The sequence below is a fragment of the Phalacrocorax aristotelis genome, chromosome 5, assembly GCF_949628215.1.
Source record: "Phalacrocorax aristotelis chromosome 5, bGulAri2.1, whole genome shotgun sequence".
NCBI classification, from domain to species: Eukaryota; Metazoa; Chordata; class Aves; order Suliformes; family Phalacrocoracidae; genus Phalacrocorax; species Phalacrocorax aristotelis.
Window position 1 is genome coordinate 24,972,793 of NC_134280.1, and position 27,431 is coordinate 25,000,223.

The 27,431-nt window shown below is 42.0% G+C and overlaps 1 protein-coding gene across 7 annotated transcripts in view; it reads right to left on the minus strand.

Annotated features, from left to right (window-relative positions):
- CHN1 (chimerin 1) overlaps positions 1–27,431 on the minus strand; it is a 106,973-nt gene that overhangs the window by 4,788 nt on the left and 74,754 nt on the right. For all 7 annotated transcript variants that reach the window (XM_075093503.1, XM_075093500.1, XM_075093497.1 and 4 more), the window contains 4 exons: positions 14,319–14,403; positions 2,168–2,341; positions 1,382–1,459; positions 85–222 (listed from right to left, as the gene is read on the minus strand). In XM_075093503.1, coding sequence (XP_074949604.1) covers positions 85–222; positions 1,382–1,459; positions 2,168–2,341; positions 14,319–14,403 — 475 coding nt within the window. The remainder of the gene's footprint in view (positions 1–84; positions 223–1,381; positions 1,460–2,167; positions 2,342–14,318; positions 14,404–27,431) is intronic.

The window sequence follows — 27,431 nt, forward strand, 5'->3', positions numbered from 1 at the left end:
ACAGCTATTAAGTCAATAGGCAAGTACTGCACAAAAAGGACAAGGATGAGAATGAAAACTAGGAGGAAAATGTGTTATACTTACTTGCAGACTCTATAAACTTTGGGTAGGCATCATATGTGATGAGTGGAATTGGCAAATCCCTGAAGTACAGTTTAAGTGCACCAGTGATAATATTGATATCTTCATACATATTCACAGAAATATCAGCTTTTTCCCCATCTGTGTGGAGAAGGCACTGACATTAAAGCCTTGGAAATGTAAACAGATGTAAAACAGCATTGAAAAGAAAAATAGTAACTTCCTTAAACAAACATTATTGAAAGGGACACAACTACAAATTTTGGCTTTTATAAGCAAAACAGAGAGTTACTGAGCTGTGAACGTGATCATTTCAGGGTGAACTCCTCAAGCATTTTATAAAGACATCTATCCTTACTTAATTTCAAATTATTACAAAAAAATCAGGGTTTTGGGGTGGGGGAAAAACCTGCCTGCCCAATCTAGCAGTACCTATCTTGTAGAAATGTGTGCAAGTTTAGCTATTTCTGAACACGCTGCGTTGCCAAACGACACATTTGTCAGCACAGAATGAGAAATCAGGGGAGTCTGGGAAAAAAAGTAAAAGAAAGAAAACCAACTTAGTCCACAGCCTCCTCATTTTATAGGAAAAAACACGTGTTCACCATTTAGCTACAGCATACTACCTACTCCTGACCGCAGTGGACACAGATCCAGAACTTGGCTTCTCCAGCACGTCCCCGCCCTGCTAACGCAGCAGAGGAGGCAGATGTTGTTTGAATAGGTCCAGTCCTCCGGAAAAACAGGAGAGAGTTTCCAGCATGGATTTTGGCCTTCATTTCCACGGGGACAGGGAGACTGCAGCTGGAAAGCCTTTAATTTTCCCACTGCCTTTTCTCAGAAAGAAGAGTTTGTTCTCACTGACCTTCTTTTAGACTTCAAACTTCGTTTGCACTATTGTATTAATCTTCTTACTTTGGAGCTTTCATCCAGAAAGATGGATTTGAGTTGCACAGCCCTCTTAAGGCACTTCACCACTTGCCCTCTATCCCTCTCCTACCCCCCTGAGTGTAGTTTTACTTGCAAACTAGTGCAGTAGTTCAGAAGGCTTTGTCCTTCCCTACGCACATCATTACTGAAGCACAGATACTGATGGAAGGAGAAAAGCAGATTTTGGTAACAAAGGCCAAAGTGAAGCTGATAACACTTTTCTGACGGGGAACTCCCCTTCTGCTAGCACAGCTGCCAGACTCTTCCAGCCCCCAAAGCAGTGGCGCATGAGACGGACAGGGGCTGCGCAGAAAAATTGTGTGTACTTAATACATCAGCACAAACTTCCAGCGTGCAGGAAAGACTGTACCTCTGTCAAATGCCATTTTGACATCTTCGATAAGATCACTAAATCCTGAGACTCTGTATAGTCCTTCAGAATTAAGACCTGCAACGAACATTTTGACAAAATTAAAATTAGTCTGAATTTTAGAGTTTCCTTCCACCCAGCTCTTCCCTTGCCACATTCTTCATTTAAGGCAGAAAACGCAGGCATGTTTTAAAAGCCTTTTCAGGCATTTCTTACAGAATGATATCTTATCCTGGCCTTTTAACCCTCACCCTTACATTAGCTGCCTTGCTGTATCAGCACTAAATTATGTTTATACAAATGATTTTAGAGCTGAAGAAACACATTAAACCAATTACAACCGATTTAAAAATAACCAAGATTAGCATACTTGATTTTCAGTCATCATTTCAGAATAAAAACAAATACTCTAATTCTAGAAAAGGATACGCAGTCTGGGTTATGGGAACCAGCAAGAGGAAACTCATCAATACTAACTGCTTTTTTTAGCACATTCACTTAATTTTTAAATAAAAATATTACTGGAAAGATAGGTGCCAATATATAACTATAAAGCAGTAATTGTCCATTAAGCAATTTCTAGCAGAATCTATAAAAATTATAAATGGGCATGAACCATGAAATAATGCAAAGTATAATATTAGCTGTGCAGGGTAATTGGCACTCATAAAATGTCTTGTGCAAATCTGTTTTGAGCAATCATACATTCAGCAGAAACCCAGATGACCCAGATCAATCTAAACGGATTATCAGTAAAGCAACAAAAGTCCATTAACTACGCCTTACCTCTAGATTCAATTTCCCTAATGCACATGTCTACTACCATTGGTCTCTTAGTGAAGTGTGCTTTTACTAGCGTTGTAAGGTCACAGCTGTACACTTTTTTGACATGCTTCAGGTCTGGCTTGCAGTCATTTGGGACCATCTTGGAACATTGCTTGTGCACATTTAAACCACAATCTGAGAGGAAAATGAAAAGACGATTAGGCTGGTGTTTGGTACAAATGTGTATCTTGAGGTCAGCAGTGCGGAGTACAGACGGCTCCTGCAGGATCTGACCTCTTCTTGCAACTACTATTTCTATTGAGACCTCTCAACCATCAAATGCACGAGGTAGGGACAGACCTGAAGGAAGACAGATTTTCTACTCAAGATGTTTCTTCTATCCCTAGAAGATTTAACACAAAGTGACAAACTTTCCATATGTTTTTTCAAATCAGGACCTAGGGGTCAATTATGTTCCCCACCACTATTACATATGTTGCTATCACGAGTTAAACTTTCTTCCCAAGTTGCTGCGTATTTCCTAACACTTACAGTGTTAATATAGTGCTGGACTGCGGCACTTAGGCTCCTCCTGGGGGAGATAAGGTAGGGTCTGGGTCTCAGAAGGCTACAAGCCCTCTGCAGCACACATTGGCAAAGCAGCCCTGAGACCTGAACGACTTCAGGGACCCCTACGCTCCTGCCAGGTGTGGCAGCCCATGCATAGCCTTGCTAGTGACAGGGCCCATTCCCCAGCTCGGAGGGGAGCTGAAAAGCAGACGCAGGGGTCGCCGAGCTGGTTGGTAGTTTCTTGCTACAGTTTACAGAGGACTTTGCTGAGTCACAGTGGCTGCAATGCTGATGCCATTTCACAGGGTGTTTCTGAAACAAAGTGGTGGCAGGCACCAAACCAATTCTGTTTACTTTAAAAATGACTTATGGAAAATTTGTTGTTTGGTTTTTTTTTTAAAAAAAAACATAAACAACTCTACAGCGTTACTGTGAACTCACTGAGAATGAGATTTAGTTTAAGTGAAACTTAATTCAAATCAGGTTACAGAAAAATGTTTGTTCTGCCCAAAACCATTCAAAACATAATACTCAGCATTTGGGGAAAAAAGATCTTGGAAAACATCACCAATTATACAGTGAAAATGGGAAGAGCAATACAGTCCCCTTTAAGTGAAGCACACATTGCAGTCAACACTACCAGGCAGCCTCCCACACTGCCTGGGGCCCAGGGCAGCCCCCAGCGGCTCCATTTTCACTGCCATTCCTCCTGTTTTGCCACGGAGACTCGCAGGTGCTTGCGAAGAAATAGCAACCAGCAAGTAAGGCAGCACTTCACTGTCAGGGTGTTTGCTCTGATGTGCGCTCGGTATACGCTGAGACTCCGGTTCTGCGAGTGTTTCTCTACATCACTGCATTGCCATAAGGAGTCCGCTGGATTTCTGCAGAATTAAGGGATGTAGGAGCTTGAAGGATCAATGCCTTGATGAAAATCTGTACTGTCCTCTCACATTGAAGTACTGAGTATCTGCCTATATAGATTTCCTTCGTATTTCATTCCTGCTGATTTTGCCAATACTTGTATTTTCATTAAAGATTTGACTTTGTTCTTTCCAAAACAGTAAACCGCAGAATTCATTGCTAAGTTTAATTTCCACTAAGTCAGCTGCAGCCTCCTGCTAAAAGCATTTGTTTACTTAACAGGCCTGTAAAGCAAACAGCTTTGTCACTTAGGATCCTCTGTAAAACATCCAATCTCTGGTTGCAATTAAAGTTCAGCATGTCACCTTCAATCAGTCAAAACTCTCACAGATCCTGATCCAGATGAAATGGCTGATTAAAATTCTCTTTAGTTATTTCTGTGCGGGAGCGACTCCCTTCCTTGCGAGGAGCAGTTAACATGCAAGACAGGGAGCTGCGAATGCTGAAGTTCCCACCTGGTTGTGATTTTGTGTTGCAAACCCTACCTTGGGCAAAGCCGTGCAATGCGACACCCAGCCCCCTACAAACAAGCAGTACTGCCGGGGCTACCATGGGGCCCACCCTGGTCACCCCTGGTGGCTCGCTTTGACCCACAGCCCTCTCCTGGGCTCGCCCCAGAAGGCGCTCATTACAGCTGGCTGCCGCGGAGTCCTGGGCAGTGGCAGGCTCAACTGCTGTCCCTCCAGCACGGAGAAGTTCAGTTTAGTCATTTGGGTTCCTTCAGTATTTGCTCAGTTGCCTCATTCGTGACAGAGGAAATAGCGACGGCCAAAGCACTTGCCTTCGCCTACCATTTATTCAAATCCCACATTTAATCAAGTGCTCAAGACCCTCAGTTAGAAGGTCCACGACCGCACAGCCTCTTCATGCACCGCACCTACCCTACCTGCGGTTCTGGAGCGTGGAACGAAGAAACTCTGAGCACGCCGGCCAGTGCAGGCAAAGGGAGCTCCACCTACGCTTTAAATATCTATCACCAGCGCTACATCTTGTCTGAACTTTGAGAAATCAGGTCCCTCTGTGCTTTAAATAGGGAACCCGAATTCACAGGAAAACACGTGACTTGAATCCTTTAGTGTCTCAGTGCTTCATTTGTAACATGGGAAGGAGAAGATGCTCTTGCCTCCTCTGGGCCTTGTAGAAACAAATTCATTAAATGTTTGTGGAAATACAGAGGAGAAATTACTCATCCTTTCGTGTAAGGTTTGAATACTGTGCCATTAAAAAGACCAATGGCTACACTTTCTAACAACAAGACGACACAATACTGAATAGGCGCTATTAAGCAGGTGTCATCCATTCTACTTTCAGAACAAGGACAAAGTTGTGGAGTAAAAATAATAAGTAGTCAAATAATTAGAGGCAACATCTTAATGCACACACAGAAGGGAAGCAAATTAAGACTACATATGAAATCTTAATTCTTGATTTCCTTTATTTTGAAACACTAACTTTGCAAGAATAGTATTTATGAATGCAAATATAATTATCATACATAGAATTCCTACAATTGCTGCAGGAAGCACCTGTTCCAACATGTGTGAAACCATCTAGTACGTCTGTCAAAAATGATGCCTGCAAGACTGGAATGGCAGTGTCAAGCTCATGAGGACTCACCAGCAATTTTGTGAATGCAAATTAGCTGCTTCACCATATAGCTCAGAGTTATGTTTCCGGGAATCCAAGGATAATTAAGACTAAAATATATTAAAAAAAGGAAAAAACATGCTTCCAAGTGTCTTATACTTGACTTAAAACAATTATAGCATTCACTGAGATCATCCTAATTATATTTATATACAAGAAAGTTTCATTTCATTAAAATATCTAACTTACAGAGATGTTTTCAATGTAAAAACCTTGCTTCTGAAAATAATTGTGTTATTGCTAATCCCATAGATTCAAATGGGCTTTGGATCTGACCTCATTAATACCAGAATAATAATTACAAATGCAAAAGTCAATTTTCCTCCTCTCTTGTTTGCTCTTCCTGTGCACTTGATTAGACTTTATGCACCAGCCCACTGCTTAAGGGCTTACAAACACTCCTGAGAAACATTTAAAACCTGGAAATATTTCAGATACTTAATGCTTAGAAAATGCATGAGCACTAGGTTCAATATTACTGGACTGCGTGGTATCCTCCTAACAATAAAGGCTCTTTACCTCTTAAGTAAGCACAGGAGAGCACTTCACTTTAGCAATTCTGCATCAGTATACACTTCTAGAAGATTTCAGTGAATTTGCAACAGAAATACTGTATTTTTTCCAATAAAGAAGCTGAAACTCACTAGTGCTGTGCTTCCTACCAGGTGGGTCTCCCTCCTGAGCTAACAATACTTTGTGAAAGGCAGCACAGCCATGTCTCAGTCACTAGTCTCTGGTTCAGTTGATAACCAGAGCCATGCATGGATGAAGGATGACTATCTGTCTTGCTAACTCCAGTAAGGTAAAAGGCACTCGAGCAGGAGGTCAGCCCTCCTCTCCACTGAGCACTGGGAACGTGCCAACCTTCTGCTCTATATTCAGCTTACTTGTTAGTACTAGAAGACAGGAATTATGCTGCAAATTGCATATTATTAAATGAAAATGCCCTCTGTTCTCATTGCAGGTGCTTCATGAAAGCTTTGAAACCCCTTTAGAATCATCTAGGAAGGAAGAAGAAAACCCAGTCCTGAATCTCTCTGCGTGCTGCCACGTGTGAAGCTTTAGTCCTAAAGCTTGCCTTGTTCACACACGAGCTTCATGATTTGGCTGGATTCGTTAAGACCAAGAGGATTAACTTGATTTCAAATTTAGGGTCTATTTACTTTTGGTTATATCAAAATGAATGCAGAATAGCCATGTTGGTGTTAGCAGCTTTACTCTGGATCTAAAGTAACCAGGAGCCTTATCCATCTCTTACAGAAGTTTATCAGAGCTTATCTGCTGGCTGGCTATGCAAACTGAAGAGGAGCTAAAGAAAAATCTCCCTAAAGCATCATACCTGCTGAAAAATCCTATAATACAGGATAGATTTAGAAAATGCAGTCATGAACCCTTGCAGGTCAATAGGAAAACTTCTGCTGACTTCAGTTAATCAGAATTTCACCTTATACAGAGACAATTTCTCAGGAATAGAATTGTAAGCCACGCATACTGTTCCTTTTTACAGTGCTATCAAACTATGGCCACATTTCAAATATACCAAATGTGACCAAAAAACTGCAGTCATAAATTCAAGAGTTTATAGGAAGCTTGGAAATTTAGGGAAAAATAAAAGGAGTAATTTTAGACAACAGGTTTAAAAGTCTGTGATAAGCTGCCCTGACTGTAATAGCATATTGATCTAGGAGCTCAGGTGGGCTGTGACATTACATCTATGACAGGTATTAAATTTGAAACTAGCTTGACAATACTTTCCTACGATACCTAGAAAAAGGTTTGGTAATGTTTTAGAAACAGCTAGTACTGATGTTAGTCCAGTGGGCCGAAAGAACAAATAACGTGTTCATATTAATGCATGAGCAGAGCCAAAATATTTATGCACGTTAATACTGCTCCATGAGCACACATTAAAAATACTTGCAGAAACTAAAATATACAGAGCTGACGCTTTTTGTTATACTGCTGATTTGATTTTAGTCAGTTTTAGATTCCCTTTGGTTTATGATTTACTGGCTAACATGGCTGCTGATCACACTCTACTGGAACGATACCATATGCCATATACATACTCTCATTATATTTTTGAATTATCCCAAAGAAAATTTATGCATTCTGTCACTCTGAGAAGCAGCTTTAAGAGCAAAAAGGTAGATCTACATTATCTGCAAAAAGTTCTGAAAGATTCTTCAGAGGCTTATGGTTAAACGTGGGAGGGTGGGAAGCTCGGAGCTGGGGTGTTGGCACCATGCATTGTCTTGGGCAGGCCCACTGTGGTACCTGCCAGATGAGATAACACCGCCACCTTTGGTAAGCTGTCATACAAAGAGGACAGGCTCTACACAAGCACAAAGTATTGCCATTGTTACTTTTGCAAGGGTGAAAAGGTTAGAACGGAATTTGCTCTCATCAATCAGTCATGAGCTACTGGCTTTCCTTTAATAATTCAACACTTGCTGTAGCAGAGGAGGCAATGTTTTCTGTTCCCTCAGATGCAGTGTGTGCGAACAAGCACGTGAACACAGCTACCCCACTGGCCCCGCGTGCTGCACTTCGTGCTTCCAAGCACAAGGTAGGGGGGTGCCATGAAGGTTTTCCCTCTTCCTCCTCCTCAGCAGAGCTGCTCCAGCCCTCGTAGCAGTGCTAGAGCTTATGTACATGCCATTTGTTAATGTGCAACGCACATCTGGCACCAAACTTGGTCCCACCAGAGTCTTAAGCCACTTTATTAAGCAGTTCCATGGCAAATATTGTTTCCAAACATACGTGTATGCTCCCCAAATCCATACTACTGTATCATGCACTACAGGTTACATTATTCTTTAGGAAGGAATTTCTAGGGGGCAGCTAGTTACTTGGCATCAAAATTACCTAATACTACAGAAAAATCAGGGCGTATGAAATAAAAAGGAAAAAAGCCCATCTAACGAGCCAATCCCCCCTTATCCCTAATAAAAACAATACATATGTCTGTGCCTCCAAAAGCTGGTTGGAAAACGCAGGTGAAATGTTCTTTCTGCAGAACCTGTTTGGTGGGAATGGTTTGATTTTATGGAAGTTTTGAAAGATCGCAGACAGTTTGTTCAGAAGCTTCCCTGGCTTCCTGCCATGACACCTGCCTACCTCCTTGACAGCCCCCTCATGGGCCACTAAGGCTTGCTCAAGGCTTCCAGGCCTGTGTGGGCTTGGAGATAAAGCCACTTTTAGGACTTACAGTTTCAAGAATATGTAGCTCCAGAATAGCTTCCCCATGGGAACGGCTCTGAAGCAAGGCTCTGCTGCCTGATTAGCATTTCAAAATTTTGGAGCTCTTTCCATGCAGGAACACCACCAGATCCTGAGCTGGTGGAACAGCATGTCAGGCAGTGCACATCTCCTCCACCTGCCTGAGGTGGGCAGGGACTGTCCTCAAAACAGTACCCTTCTGACAGCCTGTGGCTTTACTTTGCTTTTGTTCTCTTTTCAGGCTGACTGTCCATGCCCTGCACGGTCAGGGAAACCCGCAGAATCTGGGTACACATCTCAGAAGAAACTTGGATGTGTTTTTAAGGTACAGGTGTAGCAGGATGGGAGCCTATCATGTCTGAGGCATGCAAAATATCTTGAGAGCGGCCACCACGATGAGCACACCTTGCCTTCCCCTTTGCTGAGTTATTGTCACAACAGCATCAGTCATTCTTCCAGGCACTAGAAGCATGAGCGTTGCTCCTGCACAACTAATGCCTGAGGATGGGCAGGCTCCTTTGTGGCGTCCTTCATCCTTACACACCAGTGGAGCTGTGATGGACACCAGGGCTGTCCATCACAATGGGTTTCACAGCAAGGCAAAACGAAACAGCAAAGGAAATGGGGCAGTTGTATGTTTTTCAGTTGCTGGTGAATGAAACAGATGAAATGGGGAAACTTAACACTTAAGCAGTAATTCACAGAACAGTCCTGGTTTGAGACTGTACTTTAACTTTTCAAAAAGTGAACTCCTGGGGCTTACTCTGGTCAGTGTTGGCAGCAATATTGCTTGGGCTTAGCCAGTGGCAGCTGGTTGCCCCCAGACTGATAGTTCAGCAGCATGTTTATTTCTATCGGTTCTTCAGAGAGAAATTACCTACTCCAAGGGAAACTAAAGATAGCCAACCACTACGTGGGTGGCAGGCCGAGACAGTTCAGAGCAAATCTATGAAGGCAGCAGAAATGGTGCTTCACGTACAGCCTCACGTTCACCTACAGGGTGATACTGCCTGGTGTTACACTATCAAACGCATCTAGTGAAATACAGTCCAAAAAAATTATCTTTCCTTTAAGATAAGCTAATTAATGCTCTTAAACGAGCCTGTTCCAAAAAATCTTCTGATTAAATCACTTATTCATTAAGAACAACAAGCAAAAGGGTACAGAGGAAGGAGCAGATTATACAGTAACTTAATGGGCTGGGGAAGGGGATAGGACACATGCAGCAGCTTGACAAGTCTACTAATCTGCTTGTCTACAAGTCTATTCAGACAGTGCACTAACAGCATCATTAATGCCATGCTCTAGTCTCTGATAACACAGGCTATTCTCCATTAATGCTACCAGGTGTTACAGGTTTGTATCATTCATAAAATGAACTCCCTGGTGCTTATCTGCAAATTTTGAGATGTTGTTATAGTTTCTCTCCTGAACACGTTCTGGGAAATGGGATGAGCCCTGTGAGCACAGGGAAGCCTTGTGTAGGAGGAATGTAACGAAGAATACATTTTTTTAAGTTAATGCATTGGATTTTGAGCTGGGGTAAACTCTTATGTCTTCATTAGCTTCTGCTGAGCTTCAATGTTTACACAAGCTGGTGGCATTATAATTTCAAACACTTCTTCAGTATTTCTACTTATGGCAAAGGCCTGCAGGAAAGCACACTGGAGATGGATGGAGCTTGCCATCGGAAAAGGCAAATTCCTTGCATACACGCGAGTCTTTATCTCACAAAAAATTTTAAGGGCCTGTGGCTAGGATGCAAAAATTGGAAGCACGACCCTCTGAGTCAGTAGGGCAAGTGCCTGTTATAAGGGTTCACTCTAAGGAAGCAAATCTGTCTTTAAAGAAGTTGATGAAATAAAGATCAAATTTCAGAGAATAAAATTTAAGGAAAAATAAATTATTCCTGTTTTGCTCTGGATATACCACCAGCCGAAGTCCGATTAAGCTCACCAATTAACTTCCTACAGGATCCAAATCCTGGACATCACCCTAGGTCTTAATTTTGAAGACAATGAAGTCTTCCCATGTTTGGTGGCTTGCATTAATCCCCAAAACTTTGTAGTCAAGATGACAGCCAACATCTTACTTCAACCAATAACCAGCCTTCAGCTGGCAAAGAGGGTGTCTACATTTACTTTCTGTCTTTATGGATGGGAAAAGATGTACTCCTCCTTCTTTGTCTGCCATAAAACCTGAACAAGGATAACTAGGGAGAACCCATCTTCCAGGGGTTAGTCATACATGAGTGTACCTGACAAGATACTTAAGACACTCAAAGCTGTATTTTGGTGGACAGGGACACATTCAGTCATGCCGGACTGCACCAAAGCATGAGTCAAGGCAGTTCGAGTTGCTAAGGCATCCTCGCTGGTTGCTACGGCATGTGTTCTGTTATGAATGTTTGGTTCTGGTTTATTATTTTTCAAAGGATTGGCTCATTTGTGTAACAAAAACTAATCTATCAGCCATTAGAAATAAGCTCCACTTTTTCCTCCTGCTCCTCCTCCTCTTTTCTGAAATGGATGACATTTTTCTTTGTTGTCCGGTCCTGGACTGTCCCACGCTCTTCTTGTATGTTTTTATGCTTCTGCAGAGTAGAGGATTTAAAATGGTTGAGAGTAGCCATGCAGTAATCCATTTGTATTTGTTAAACTTATCACTTCTGTACAGCAAAGTCCTCTTGAGATGTGCAACTGTTTGCTATAAAAAGCAAATGCTTTAAAAAGTATAAAATTACATATGATCGGTGCTGTTTTGCTCATAGGTATTTTCAATAAAATGATTATACAGACCACAAAACAGATTTTGTGGATTTCCCTGGAGTGGCATTGAACCCCATCTGAATGCAAGTGGGCTGCCTCCTGCTAAAAGCTGTAATTTTTTCTGAAGTACAAACCTACTCTGAAAAGCAAAGGCTTCATGTGGCTCCTTGTTTACTGTGCCTCATTGTTTCCATATTAAAATGGCTCAGTTCAGAAGCAAAGTGATCACTTAGAAAAAAACAAAACCCAAGAAGCCAAACCAGAAAAAACGCTAAGACCCTCCCCACCATATCTGTCCACTTCTGACTTGCCCCCAGTATGCCTAGATGTGTACAGCTTCTGGCTCTGACGGCTTGTACAGCCTCAGCTGACAGGAGCAGGTACACACTGCGGCAGACGAGGCACAGAGAGAAACCAAGAAGCTCAACTGTTTGGACGAAATAACACAGGACTAAAACAAATTTTAAAAATCCAGCCAAATGAACCCTCACCAAACACACAACACTCAAACCCCACAGCGCAGGCTAAGCCACGCTGATGAGCCAGCCCTCCTCTGCTGATCTGCAAAAAGACAAAACAAAACACAAAGCAAAAAATCCTACTGTGAATAGCTGTTTCTTACCTAGTTCCCATTTTTATTCTTGCTGATCTCCTATACATCGCTCCACCACAACAGCTCCTGCTCCCCTGCTGCCTGAGGGCAGGAAACCTTAGTTTAAGTCAGCACAAGGCAGACTGCGGAACTGCTGAGCCTGTTCTGCCATGCCCACCTCTGTGGGGCTCTGCCTGGAGTCCCTCTCCTCTACCCAGCCACTGATTTCTATGAAATTTATGAGAATAAAATCATCTGGGAAGCCTCTAGTTCTCTGTCAGCTATTGCTGAGGTTGGCTGGTGACTAAATGCTAGCCTTGCCGTGAGGAGGGGACAAACAAGGTGGGTCGGCTGCAACCCGTGCCCTCAGGAAATCCCGACTCTCCTGCTCCCCAAGCACAAGCAAGCCATGCAGGACACATTGCAGCAACCAGACCTGCCAGGTAGAGGAAGTGCTGCTTGGCAGCCTCGCCACCACACAGCTCCTCACCTGCTCCTCCTTGCACCCTGGCTGGTGATGCTGCACGTCGGCAGCTCGCCTGATGGTGCCAAATGACCCCGAGTGTGGCCTGAGAAACTCAGTCTCCCCCTGCCCCACCCCTCGCTGAAGCTTGAACAAGCAAGTGCAGTTGTACAATATGGGATTTTAAAATATAAATAAGATCATCTAAATTACTGGAAGCTACTGACACCAATATGAAACCTCGCAAAAGACAGAAAGCCCTAATTATAGTTTCTGAACCTATGAAGTCATCTAATACACATATGTTCCTCTACACTGCAAGCAGGAAAAAAAAGAAGACATGCAGTACTTATTACCATCCCCATAAGGAGGAAAGAAAACCAGACTTTGGAAGTTTTCAGAAACTCATAATTTAGGAAAATCTGCATAAAACCAGGAAATCAGCTCTACTTTAGTTACACGCACACACACACAAAAAAAGGCAGTACAAAATCATAAGCGCTTTGGGTTTAATTCTAAAAACAATATTATCTGTTCATTCCACAGCGCCATGTAGCATTGTGAGCCTTCATACTATCTGTTTTTATTGATTTTCTGGATCAAAGCTACTTAACATAAATCTGAAAATACTTGGTATTTCTCCTAAATGCCAAAACCGAGGAATCTACTTCACACAAGGATGGCACACTTACTGGCTCATGTGTCATCAAAAAATGAATACTTTAATCAGAAAACAGTTCAAGAACAAAATCAGGCTTCCTCCTCCTTCTCTTCTAGCACTGTATGCCCTGTGTAAAATCAACAGCCATAAAGAGTACTAAAAAATCTTAATTCATAAGCGAAGGACGTGAGTGCAACCCTGAATACTTAGTGGGGGGAAAATACTGAGAAAGAAAATGCCATTTTTACATGGCCATTACTTAGAACAGAGCTGCGCTCTCTAATACATCCTGGACAGTGCAGAGTCTATTGATAACGACAGAATATCGCATTCAAATAATTATGGGGGAAGGATTTTAAAATATTTCAATCACCTCTGCTTATAAATTATTTTAAGTTTTACATTATTTTGCAGTTCTGTGATAAAAAGCCCTCTTATCTCCTTGAGACAAGATTTCACAAAGCTTTAGACAGAGCAGATTTTCTTAAATTAGCTTGAAAATTCAGTTTCCAGGGCAACATATGCAGGTCTTCATACATCAACATTTCTTTGCACCATTTTTATAAATGTGTTCGCCTGCTAGAATATCATAAAATACTTTTTAAATACAGTAAACTATTTTGATCACTTTGATCCTTTTTGCCTTTGAAAAAAGCTGACTGTCCTTTCTTTTCAGAAGCAGCATATCAATAAAACTGTCAAATTGTTTTACTTCAGGAGGCTTTCTCCCAGAAATGCCTGCAGTGACACCCATGCGTGTAATACACTTCTACCAGCACCTGAATGTTTATGTAACATTTCAGTACCCATCCCTTATTCATCATCCCTTTTCTTACTTTAAGTTTGCAAGTAGGGCACATGACTTAGGGTCTACGGCACGCTGGGAGTCTGCTGGCTTATACATAAAATTAACCCAAATGCCTGTTTCACAGCAGAAGTGTGGAATTTGCTGATCGCCCACCTTGCACATCGAGACCCTCGGTGAGTTTCTCACACTTACCAATATGTACACGTGTTATAAAAGAAACAAAGGTAACAATGCATCCATCTGTTTTCTCCTCCGTTCTGAAAGGAGGAAAAAATTAAATCCCTTAATTAATTTTCATTTCCCCTCAATGAGCACTTTAGAGGTGCTCTGCATCACTGCAGGGATGTTAGTGAAACAGGTACCCGATACCATCAGCAGTAGGATGGATACATTTCCTTCTTCGATTTTAGAAGGGGTCAGATCAGACCCTTGCCACGCGGCATTACGGTGGAACAGGCAGCACATTGAAGAGTTACAACATTAGGACTGTCTTAGGAAAAGAAGACCGAATGACTGTTACCTGCACATTTTACTCCCTGAGCAATGAGGCCCCACATAAAGTTGGCGCAGTATTCACACCAGTGCGGGCCCCTGAACGTGTGCACCTGGAAGACAGCAGCAGAAAGGAAAATTACAGAAAATGACCCAACTATTTCACAGACATCAATATTAATGTGTCTAAACAAGGAAGAATTTCTCTTCTTCGAAGGCACCACATGCAGTTGCTGGAAGCTTCCCTTTATCACTGCAGGAAATGAAAAAAGAAATATAAGAAAAATGTAACCACCAAAACTCTTGCAGACCTATGGGAAATGGGAGCTCTGCATCCCGAGCCATCCGGAGCAGCAGAACCGGGTCCGGAGGGGGGTTCTGCTCCCAGACCATGTGGGGTAGAGGAGCAATGGCAGGTCGCAGCATTTCTCAAGCCTCTTGGCATCCCTCCATCTGGGCAGGATTTTAGTCATGAGGCAAGGCTTTTGCAGCGATTGTGCAAGAGTTCACCTCTCAATTTAAAATGTCTTCTGCTTTGCCCTCCCCTCCATAAGGTACTGTGTGAAATGCGTAGGGGGCTGCAAGATTTTGCCTTGGGCGGAGGGAGTCCTGCCAGGCAAAAATACCGGTGCTACACAGAAATAACTGCAAACGCACTTAGGGGCTTTCCAGTTTAGAATAACTCTAAAAGGAAATTATTTTCTTCAGGCTAATGCTACATATTGGAAATCCAAATGAATCTAGTAAATGGAAACAAGAATCTACTGAACCAGGAAAAAAATTCAAAGCTAAGGAAGGAAAAAAAAACCAATGCTGCTTTCAATCCCGGCTCACATGCTTGCTACGAATCCTGCAGCCACCATTAGCTGCTTCTGATTTTATTCTGATAAAGTTCCTGCTGTAGGAAACCACAGGATTCTTTGCAGAGAAAGTCATTACTTCCTTAGCCAGTGTAAAAGTCTTCGAGCCTCTACACAGAACAGACAGGCTGACAAAAAAAATAAAAATCACTAACTCGTGATCATAAAGAAATGAAATTTGCAGTGAAATGTAATAAAAATGCTTTAGGCTTAAGTCACTTGGTTCTCCAGAGTTCCTGAGTGGGTATCAGAGCAGGCAGTAACCTCACACACGTGCACTGTGCGGTCAAATCAGTGTGGAGCAGAAGAGAGGAGCTGGTTGAAATGTGTGTTCCTGACATCCACACAGGGCTCTGGTTAAAATAGCAAAACATGAAGTGGCCTGACTGAGGTGGCGAGCACACCCTGCATCGCTGATTTAACTAGCAGCTGGATCCTGAGCGACACTTACCTCAAACAAGCAAGAGCCCAGACCAGTACCCAGCAATTCAGACCATGTTTCTGTTTTGGCTACAGGAGGGTCTGCAGCCTTCTGGACACTAGTTGCCCACAAAGCAGCAATAAGGTAGATTAGTCTGGAAAGTTACTCTTGAATTCACCAAGTAATTCACATACACATCTGTGCTAAGCTAGGCTTATAATCACCTCTAGCCCTATGCTGCTGAGCACCTCTGGAGGAAGTGTAATGGTGCAAAGCATCATGTTCTCCCAGTGCTGGCACAGGCTGCTTCCCCCCAGCCACGCTAGGTGCTGTCCGCACCCACTCCCACGCACCTTTTGAAGGTGCGATGTGCTCCACGAGTCCCCTTCTCCCTACAGCTCCAGCTGACTTCTACAAAGCGAACGATGACAAGACTGTCAGCAGCTGTAATCTCCATTTTCTTTTTCCCTTTCACCCCAAAGAGATTTTTCACACCTTCCTCTCCATTACCCCCCTGCACTACCCACATCCTCTTGGCTGCCTTCCTCAGCCTTGTGCTTTTTTCCAGGTCTTTGGCAGCTTTCCCTTCCCAGAATAAGCACGTTCTAATATCCCCAAGCAAAACACTGTGCTTTAATGCCTGCAGGACTAACTGAACTGTTTTTTTTGGGGGGGGGGGGGAGGGGGGAAGATTCCTTTCAGTCACCATCTTTTTTTTTGTCAAAGGAACATTCCCCCCCAAAACACTTATCTAAAATATTTGTCAACATTTCTGTTGAGGAAAAACTGGGGGGGGAGGGGACACCAAACCAAACCAAACGAAAAACAAAACAAAACCAAAAACCAAACCCCAAAGATAGTTCAAAACTTTGAGCAAAAAACAATCTTTCAGATTCCTTCTCAGTTTTATAGGATAATTTTTTTTCTTTTTAGTATTTCTGATTGTAGAAGAGGGGAAATTTTGTCTTGCTCCTGGAAATGCTGACATTTAAACTTTTTTCTTTAGGCAGAACAAGAATAAATTCTGACACAGTAATATTTTGAGCTAAATAAAAAGAATTATACTATCCTGTGCTTCTCCACTTGCTGATTTCAATTCATCAAATTCACTGAATGTGCCATTTGCTGAAGCGTTTCTAATGCTTTCCATGGATTGTGGGGTCCTATCCTGGCTTCTCCAGGGCCATCTCCTGTGCTGATACTCACCAAACCTCAGGTGCCCAATCTCTAACTGGCTGTTGTTTTAGTGGTGAACATCCTTCCTTCTTGGCATCTTGCTCCCCTCCACGGTCTGCACATTTTCACCTCCTCCTGACTATCCCTAGGAACTCTTCTGCAGGGTCTACCACATCTCAAACCTGTCACTCCAGCCTTTTGCCTCCCTTCATTTTTATTTTATTATTATGGTTTTTTATAATGAGTACGGTTTCTCCTATGTTTCTAATAACAATTATCCACCTAGATATAAAAAAATTACCTTTCTACCACAGCCAGTCCCCCTGACATTATCCCGGATCTCAGCTCACCCCTCAGAGAAGTTCACATGACTCATCAACTTAAAAATGACAAGGACAAAACAGACTTTCCTCCTCCCTACCAACACTGCATGTATTGGTCACCCTTCACAAGATCAAGATTGATTTTGCCCTTCAGGATCATTGTCTCAGCATCATTAGCACTGTTCTCTCATCCCATGCATCCAGGCTTCATCCGAATACCAAAATCCCTTTCCGTATCATCAGTTAAGAAATTAACTTCTTTGTTAGAAGATCTATCCACAGCCTGCTCAGCTTTACCCTGCCCCATCCAAATTACTCTTTCTTATCCATTATTCTGAGTGCAAACTCAAAACAAAATAAAAGCTGAGGGTAGGTTTTTCTGTGTTCCGTTACGCTCTACCTTGCTTCGTCCTTCAGCTGATACGCAATAAGGAGGTTCTCTGGCAATGTTAATTAGGAGGCCCAAAGGCTGTAATGTCCTCCCGTCCTCAGTGCACACAACCCTGGCAGGATCAGCTCTGATGCCTCTTTAGGGTTTCCTAAGCAGTGCTGTCCTTTCCCAGAGCTCAGTGGTGCCGGAGTGTTAATCTTCCCACTACCATGGGGCAGAACTGGATGTCTAACCCTGTGCTGGTCTAAATACATACTACCTCTGGAAATGAAATCAGACACAGTAAGTGATGCCAGAAAATGGTGAAAAATTGGTCTTCTGAGGTCAAAGAGCCTCTAATGCTGTTTCATCCTGCGGAGTGGGACCTGGCAGCATGCTAAAAACACACACGTTTGCATCCCTTTGCTAGTTCAAGAGCCAGCACCTGCAAACAATACTGCACTTATTACATAACACTGTTTAATATAGCATTCTGATTTTTATATTTAATCCCCCATTCTAAAAATCTGCCAAGCAACTTGCTTGTTTTCAAAACCAAAACGTGCTTTCCAGAAAAATTTCTGAAAACACACCCAGCAGAATCCCAGAGATCCTGACTTAAGTTACAAGGGGTTTCTTTCCCCTTATAAAAAGAGCATCTGCCATATGCAGATTTTACTGTCTTATAAAATGAGAGAGCAGGATTGCCAACTGTGGCTTTATATCTCCCAACCCTTCCATTCTCACTCCCGCCCCAAAAATGTTTTTCTCTCTCTTTCCATAAGGCTTCAACTGTGAGTGATTTTTTAAGAATGTGGAAAATGGGTGAACGGGAGAGCAAGATAAACTGGTTTTAATCTTAGTTTGTAAAATTCCAGGGGAAATATTCAATTGAAAAGAAAAATCTAGATAATTTTAAAGGAAAATACCTGCATCAAAAACTAGATAAAATCCTATTACTAAGCTGTCCTACAAGTCTGAGGTAAGAGGAGAGCCTCACATTGCGCTTACACCTAGGCATTTCTATTTTGAACTCTCCCTCAACATCAGCAAGGTATGATAAACATTTAATTGCTGTGATCTTACATAGGACAGCTTTTTGCTTAGGCTTGAAAGACATTTTCTTATACACAGGGAAAGATAGCTTACTCCTGAGATTAATAAGTGTTATAGAATTTAACTTATTTTTGTTTTGGGTTTAATTAAAATATTTCTTAGAAAACAGACAAAGTTTTAGGAGAACTAAATAAAAAATGACCAGGTGGCTCTGACAACAGATTATATCACAAGCTGTGAACTCCTGAAGCAGATCTCTCACCATTATTTCTCAGGCTCTATAAAGGTCACTGTTAAAGTCAGTTACCCGTATATCTCGTAACTTCACTTATTTTTTACGCTTTTGGTTTTTACTAGGCAGTTGTTCAGCTAGCCTTGATTGCTCTCTGAAAACCAAGAATGAGCCAGCAGATAATTGGTATTCGTAACTGGGAGAACTTATATCACTTGTCAAGGCAGAGAGGAAGAGAATGAGGAAATATCAGCAAAATGCTGTGCAAACATGATGTGAAAGAACACGATGGATCAGCAGAGCTTTAGCTAAGCCACTCCTGGGAAGAATGCAAGGCTGGATCTGACAAACTATGGATATGCAAAATCAACACCAAAACCAGAAAACAAAAGTCTTTGTGACAGTGTACAAAAAAAGCCTTCCCTGTTGAGAGGCTGCTGCCATGGTCTCCCTGAATGCCCACTTCATCAGGACCCCTGCTCCATACAGAGCGTCTTCCATTGCCCTCCACGCTGAACTGCTGGCAAGAACGACAGGTTTTGGAAAATCCAGACACTACCATCTGTGTTAGGATGAAATACATCAACTTCAAAAAGGATGGAAAAAACCATTGCTGATCTACCTTCCCAGGCTATCAGGGCCCTACGCTCTGGGTAGAAGCCTTGCTGGTGCTTGGGGAGGAGACCAGGGACTGAATAAACAGCACACGTCCAGCATTTGTACCGCATGGTGCTCCAGAGGTACAGTTCTGCTGGCTATACTACCTTTCAAACAAATTCCCAAGCATGATGGGACACTGCTGATGAAGGCTGTCAGCTCTGTGGTCCTAGCTGATTTGCAATTCCATCAACTGAATTCTGCCTGTTGGGACTCTACCAAGCTTTTAATTGGATGTGGGAGACATCGTAAGTCTCAATTAAAACGATGAACTCAGCCTGTATTATTCATGTCTGTCCTCCTTGTCATAGTCGATTTTATCAGGCACTAAGCGTACCCATGCTGGCACCCAACAGGCATGCCCTTTCATCCATCCTTGGTCCAGGCAGAGACTGCCTGCACATGAAGGGTACAGAAGAGATATCAGTGAGAAAGTTAATCGACTCAACTATCAGTTTGGGCAATGCTTCAATTTAACCATGTCATATATTATGATGATTAGATAGTGCCTCTAAAACAAGGGTCTCAAGCGCTTCCAATATTCCAGTACATGATATTCCTCCTGTGAGGCAAATATTGCTGCTGATGAGTAATGTGAGGAGCGAAAAGACTGCCATGACAACCCACACAGCAAAGCCATATCTGCAAGATAATTGCTTTCGTGCAAAAGGCGTAACAGAAATGACAGTAACTGAGACCACTGGAACATACATTCTCCAAAATGAGAGCTGACTTTGCCTGGACCAGCTGGCGTGTTAACATGGGGAGCCAGTCTGGGACCACCCCAACCTCTTTGTCCAGCAGCTCTTGAGAGGAGAGATGCTGGCTGAACGCTGCATGGTTCAGAGCGTGGAGTATAAATAGGATTGTTATCACTAGTGGGTACACTGACATGAATGTTGAACAGGCAAACCTTCCTCCAGGTCCTCAGCCACTTGGAGCAAGAAGCCCTGTCATGTCTTGTTTACTTACTGGTTTGCGCTGATCATGTCAGCAGAGATGGGAACAACTGGAAATTACAGTTAGGTCATGCTCTATGACAGCAAAAGCAAAAAACTAGAGAATAGCAGGTTGTTGGCTTTTTCACTTGTAAATTCAATGAAAATGGCCACCTTTCTTTCAGGATAGAATAGCAGATTTTCTTTAAATTGATAACTAGAAACTGGAACAATGTCCATTTTATTCCAGGCCCAAGTTATTTGATACCTATGTCCATGCAAAAAATTCTGAAACTAGAGGTGAAAATTGAATAAAATCCTTAGAATTAAAATTATGTGTATATATACATACGATATACGCTGTATGTAATGATGTAAACAGACTATAAAACCCTAAGAGTTTCCTAAAGAAATGCTTTTGCAATGATGCTAAGGCTAATTTGGAGGAAAAGCTGTTGATGATGAGAGAGCACGACGTGTGCTACATGCTCCTTGAGGCAAACTCCCAGCCCTCCCCAGCAGAGCATTTCTAAGCTTCATCACAGACATGAACTGGTTCGTCCTTGGGGATGCCCACACAGAAGACTCACAGGATCCACATCTGGGAACTAAAAAAACTATAGGAAATTACAGCTTCAGTAGATTAAGGATTTAGGAGAGAGGCTTTTTTTTTTTTTTTTAAAAAACACAGAGGCAAAACTTGAATTTGGGGACTAGCACTAAGAAACCAGAAAGGGTTAAATAATATTGTGCTGTTTGGAATATACTTTGGAAAAGCCCTGGCTTTTCAAAAAAAGTAAAAGTAACATTAAATAAATACTGTAGGAGACTAAAATCCATCAATGCTCGAAAGCTTTTCTGGCTTGAACTTCCTTATAATACACTATGAGTTTCAGAAGGAACAACATAGAGCTGATGAGGTCTTCTCAGAAGTTTTGTGTAAGTTTTTCTCCAGTTTTGTTCTCCAGATATTCTCCCTGCCTTTGAACATTTTTCTTCCCTCAAGTACTAGGAGTCTAAAAGAAACATCAAATTTCCTGAGGTTTTCTTATCTATGTGAACGTGCAGAGACTCTCCCTGGGGACTGTGCTACAGGCACCCAGCTCTCCCTCTGAATATTCATTTGAGTGCAGTGACTCACTTAAAGATGTTTTGAAAATATGTTTAGTGCCAGGTCTGTACCTAATCAAAAATCAGGAGCCTCTTTCCAGTGGAGCTAGACCAATTTACCCCAAATGGGTATCTGCCCCAGTTTTCAGAAGATCAGAAATAGAAATGAGTTCATGTTAGAAGTCACAGAAAAATGGCTCTGCTTAATATAGTAAGAGTTTGTTATAGTTTCTAGTCCTTTTGCAGCATTTCTTCTGCACTTTCCACCTCCCTGTTTCCCAGTGTTCAGGCATAGTTTTGCTGAGCAGCTCTTGTTAGAATAATAAGATTTAGCATGGAAGCAATTTGCTATGACTTTTTACACTAGCAAAGCACCTAGCACAGATGCAATTGCACCAGTAAGATCTGGGTCAGGGCCAGGGCAGCTTATTTGTTTCAAAGAAACAGTACAAATTTCACTGCCAGAGTGACTCCTGTTAAAATCAGCAGTCACTCCATTAAAGTGATCCTTGAGTCCATCTATAGCCTTCCAGTAGAGACTGGTCCTCACCTGAGCCTTCACTTTTTGTGCACATTTAAGGCTATATTCTATCCCCAGTTATTTCTGGAAAAACACATTGTCTCTGCTCTGTAGCTCCCCATTTGGCCTTTCAAATGGGTCACCCTCAAAGAGGAAGCCAGGATGCTGCTTTAGTCGAGGAGGGAGATGAGGAATCTCAACAAACAAGACTCATCAGCATATCTGCTGACTTGGCTTGAGCAACCGTGGAAAAACATCTCTCCTCTCTGGAAGAAGTGTTGTTTTGAAAGGGAATTTTGTTCTGAATGTTCACCGATTCACCAAGCAGCCTTGCAACTGTTATTTACGGCAATTAATTGACTGTGCCATCTCAGGCATTAGTTAGTGACTGAGAAACAGCACGACAGTACCAAATGCTGCACAGAAAGGTAGCAAAAAACAGTCTTCTAGAGACGTATCTATTTTGTGAAGAGCAAGAGCGGTATGAGACAGCATCCTAGTGAAAATGATGCATGGCAACACAGATTTCAGTCCGGCTCTGACAGGCACTGACACCTTCTTGCTTCAGTGAAGCACCACAGCACTAATCTAGGCAGAAGCGTGGTTTTATGCCTTGGACTATTGGCAGTTACAAAACACTTGCAGAGTGCTCTGCTGGCTCAAATCATCAGGAGCCAGAGGTGTCTGGAAGGAACACCCATAGCCAGCCAAGGGAGCTAAGAATTCCCCAGGGCCCATGAGTCACACAAGCTGGAGGGGAGTAAAGACCTTTAAGGTGTTTTGTCCAGGTTTATTTTAAATTTGCCAAGTGAAGGGGAGCTTATTGCGCTGACTAACAAGTTTCACTACCCAGAAGATTCCTTGCAGTTAATATCAAATTTTCCCCTTCTTCCTCCTTTTAAGCTATCACCCCATAACTCCCAGCTAATGCTCCCCTTTCATGACTGCCCTCCTTACCACTAACATTTTTCAAGCATAGTTTTACTGTTTTTTCCAACCCTACACAAACAGCTGGCAAGGGAGCGAGGTCACGGCCCAAGTCCAAAGCACAGCACCAGGTGGGGAGGAGGTGCAGATGACGTTCCATGTCAGGGATGGTCTCAGGGCAGAAGGTACCTAATTAGGTGTATTTTTTTTTTTAACAGCAAAAACTACGGGATGTAGGGTGAAGATAGAGAGGTGATGACATGCAAAGAGGAAAAGTCTGGAGGACTGAGAAAGGGGAACCCTGTATGTTTAGTATCCTAACAAAAACTGCCTCCCTGGAGAGAGAAGAGATGGGTAGCCTTAAACCCAGCTCAGATTCCCCTGCTGTATTAAGTCCAACTCCCACATCCCAAGGTCCCCCCAGTCCTCCTCTCAATAACCAACCTGGAATGTTTCAATCCACACGGCACCTTGCCACAGGCCCCTTTTCTGCTCAAATCTGAGGTTCCTGCTGCTGCCTGAAGCTCCTACCTCACCTGCCTGCCCAGGAGGTGCCCAGCTGCTTCCTCGCCTTAAAATTATAGAACAGATCAGATCTCAGCTAGGTACGAAATTGTATTTTAATTTACAAGCTATCACAGTTGCTGCATTTTGGGGACAAGATAAGCAAATATGAGGTTTATAAGGGACAGTAAAAAGCATTCTTACTGGTAGAGTCCAGCTGTAGAATAAATTTATGGGAACAATTAGGTATAAACCTACTCTCTCCACTTCTATGAAATGTTACAGAAGTTTCTCCTGTGGTAAAGCTTCTTTCTGTAAGAAAATAACACCACTGGCTCAGCTATGCTCCTTGCCAGTACCTCAAAGAGCACCTCACAGATCTCTCAGAGCTTCCAAACAGAAGTTGTTACTGTTCATCTACATTGAGTGGAAGAACAAACTTGACATCCACCACACACATACATGTCCATATAGATATGAGTATACCAGAGAGTGTGGGGAGGTTTCTTCCCTGTAATGGGTAAGAAACTGAAAGAGAGGAAAAGCCTCTCTCTGAAAGAAAGTAGGGCTGAAATTTTGAGGATGGTGAAGTGACTGTCCTGATTTGGTCTGATAATTTGTTTTACAAGAGCTCTCATTTGGTGTGTTGGATTTCAGAAAAGCAGAGTACATGGAAGGAAAGCAAAAGAAATCATATCTGCAAACAGACAGACCTGATCAAGCCATGCTCACGGTCCTAGCTCACCTTCAAATCCTATTATTCAATGAAATAAAATGCTGTGTCGAATAATGTAGATATCTTTTAGCTGATAAATTTGACTTAATAGAAAATTTTTCTTTTATATTAAATTTATAGTCAACACAGAAATATTAATTGAAAACTTCTCATAAATTAGAAAAAGCCCAAATATGCTTAAAAATAAAATATTTTTAATACCTAGCTCTTACCCCAAGGAACAGGCATTAAAAGCTCAGTCAGATCTGACATTTAAAAATCATCGTCCCTTTCTTTACTTATGGAGATTAATTTAAGATAATTCAGCCACTCTATTTGCCTTTGAGATGTGCTCGAGAGAGGCCAGACCTCCCCAGTCAGGAGAACATTATGGAGCTGGAGGAGATCATTACTGGCCAGCTCTGCCCGCAGAGCTCCCCATCACCCTGGCTAGCCAGCCTGCTCACTTCAGGCAGGAGACAACTTGCATTCCCGCACATTTTAAGTAAGAGTAAAACCTTTCAAAAACCCAGCCATGTCACCACTCCTGGCAGAACTGTCTTTACATTCTGCTTTCAAACAACCCTTGGAGCAAAACATAGATTAACAGATTTATTCAGGAGACCTTACGATGATTTAAGAGTTAAAAGCAGCTTTTGCGTTAACCCCTTCCCTGGGCATCTGCACTCCTCTGAGGACCATCGCTACACTGCTTCTCAGCCACTGTGTTCTTCTACCTGAGCTTTGCTGGAGGCAATCAAGTCTGAGGGTCCAAACTCCACCTTCATCCCCACCTACCCACCCCACAGGGACGGGAGGTACAGGAGTGGAAGGAGAAATGAGGTCTCCTAACCTGTGGCCAAGCCTCTCGGGCATTTGCGAACCCCAGCCCACCCCCGGAGTGGCTACTGCTGTTTTCTTCCCTCCTCCAAGACAACAGTGCTAGTTGTTGTGCATTAATGATTCTCCACTTCTCTTCCCTCTACTTGGATGTTGCAGCATTTCCAGCACAAAAGCATTTCTGAGACCCCTTCGTTTCTGTGACTAGTGATGTGACTAATCAAAGAAGCTGCTGGGAAAGGGTTAGGGGTCCCTATTTGTTGCCTTGTGCCTGTATCACTAAGAGATTAGCCGCAGAAGTACAAAGCACCATGCATCCTTCTTTTTGCTGGTGGAGCCTCTGGGGGCAGCAGTCGTTGTTGATTAGCTGAACTATAAAAATTTATTTAATTTCTAGGCTGTTTTTTCTTGTTTTGTTTCAAAAGTCTAGGTTCAAGACTCTGGGACTGACATTTCCATCCCTCCCACACGCGTGGCACATTTGCTGCTTGACCTGAGAAGACTAGGAGACTTCTACAGACATTTTAAATGATGATGCCTACACGCGTGAGAAGAAAAATTTGGCAGATGCATGGAATGATAAAGGAAAGAAGCGCATGAGCTAACGATGGCCATTCATTTCAGATCCATAACGCAATAATTATGAAAGGCTTACGGTTATTTTTTTTGAAATGGGACAGTGGCCACATTTAGAGCTCACGAACGCCAGCAGCATTCCTTCAGCGAGTAGGCTGGTTACTGCACACACCCTTTAAGGGGCAAGGGGTTTGTTCCTTTCTACTTTTTTATAGCAAAATTATCTGTGTAAGATGACTCCATTTCACTGACTTGAGAAAAGAGTTACTTCTCAAGGTATATTTTTTTGGCAACTGTATGTATAAAGGAACTACAGTATAACTATCATAAAGAAAACAACCTGTGTGGAAAGTTTGTGCTGTAGCTATGACCTTGGATCAGGCACACAGTATATTTTTGAAAACAGAGTGGAAAACTCACAGCTTCCAAACTTTCCAGAAACAGTTTCTGGAAGAAAAACAAATAAACAAACCCGAATGAATGAAAATCAGGTTATCTGTTTTCAAAACAGATCTGTTTCAGGCTGTTAAAGGAAAGCAACTAGCGAATACAGATGTGCGCAAAATTAAATATGTACTATCCTAAATACGCTGTAGTACATGGAAATCACTATCTGCTGGCATCTGCAAGAATTATATCCAAACTCTAAGGAACAAATATAAATTGCAAGACATTTCGGATCTCTAGGAAACCTCAGGAGCCTGTGAAAAAATGCTCTGCATTTAACTGACAGCCAGCAGGATTATTTTATGCCAAGCATTCATATTAAACACTTATTTATATAATGTTTTGTAAGTGGTTTTCAAATTCATGCTTTTTTGAAGAATTCAAGTCAAACAAGACATCCTGATCTATAAAGTTCCCAATTTTAGTGATTATCTGAACTCAAAAGCCAGAAAGTGGTCTAAATAAAATCGGATGGACGATAGGTCAATATATGTATGTACATGCACATGTGCATTCACACATGCACATGCATGTGATGGAAATCAAAACTGAATATAAGAGACAATTAACAGGTGCTTATGTCATCAGTTGCCTGTATTATATTAATGATTTCCCATTCTCCTAAAATAAATAAAAGCAAAAGCTACATGGGGGAAAAAACCCCACACATTAAAGATAAAATCTGGGCTTCAGGTACTATATATGAAGTTTGCACCATCATCTACAGTAATTCAGTATAACATCACTTAGTCTTACAAATAAAGATAGCCTATTATGCAGTGCATTTGACTGCCAAAAGGTTAAATTACTAAATCCTTACTAGACACTTGTTACAGATACAGAGACAAAACATGCATATGTTGTATTGACATGGATCTCTTACCAAAGACCTTTGTTTATTTGAAATAATTAAATCAATAATTAGAAGCTGCATAGAAGACTAAGTAAATTTCATTAAAACACAAGGTAGTTGCTAATGCCAGCAGCTCCAATAGCCCCACGATACAAGCCATGCTGCTTTCAACACACTCAACTCATTAACACAAGAGAAAAGCCAGAAACTATGGGGAAATGCAGACCATCTGCTCAATCCAGATGCAGTAGAACATGCTTCTTACCTCCAAAGCTATTTACCAGTGACAAACTGAGATAAGATCAGTTTATCCTCTAATCACAGATCTAAAAGATTTTTCGGCATCATATCATAAGTAAAACTGAACTACATTCATTTGAACTGAAAGAGAACTTTGCCAGTTTTCTCACCTTTAGCATCTCTCTTGGTATAAAACAATTCTAAATAAAAGCGATAACTTAGATACAGCAAGCATTATTGAAACAAATACATGCATGTAAGTAGTCAACAACAAAATCCTTGTTCTTCTGCTGATGTCTCACCGATTCAACCGGCAATGAGATTTAACTGAAGCATTTAAGTTCGCAGAAAGTCAGTCTGCTTATATATTATTTCC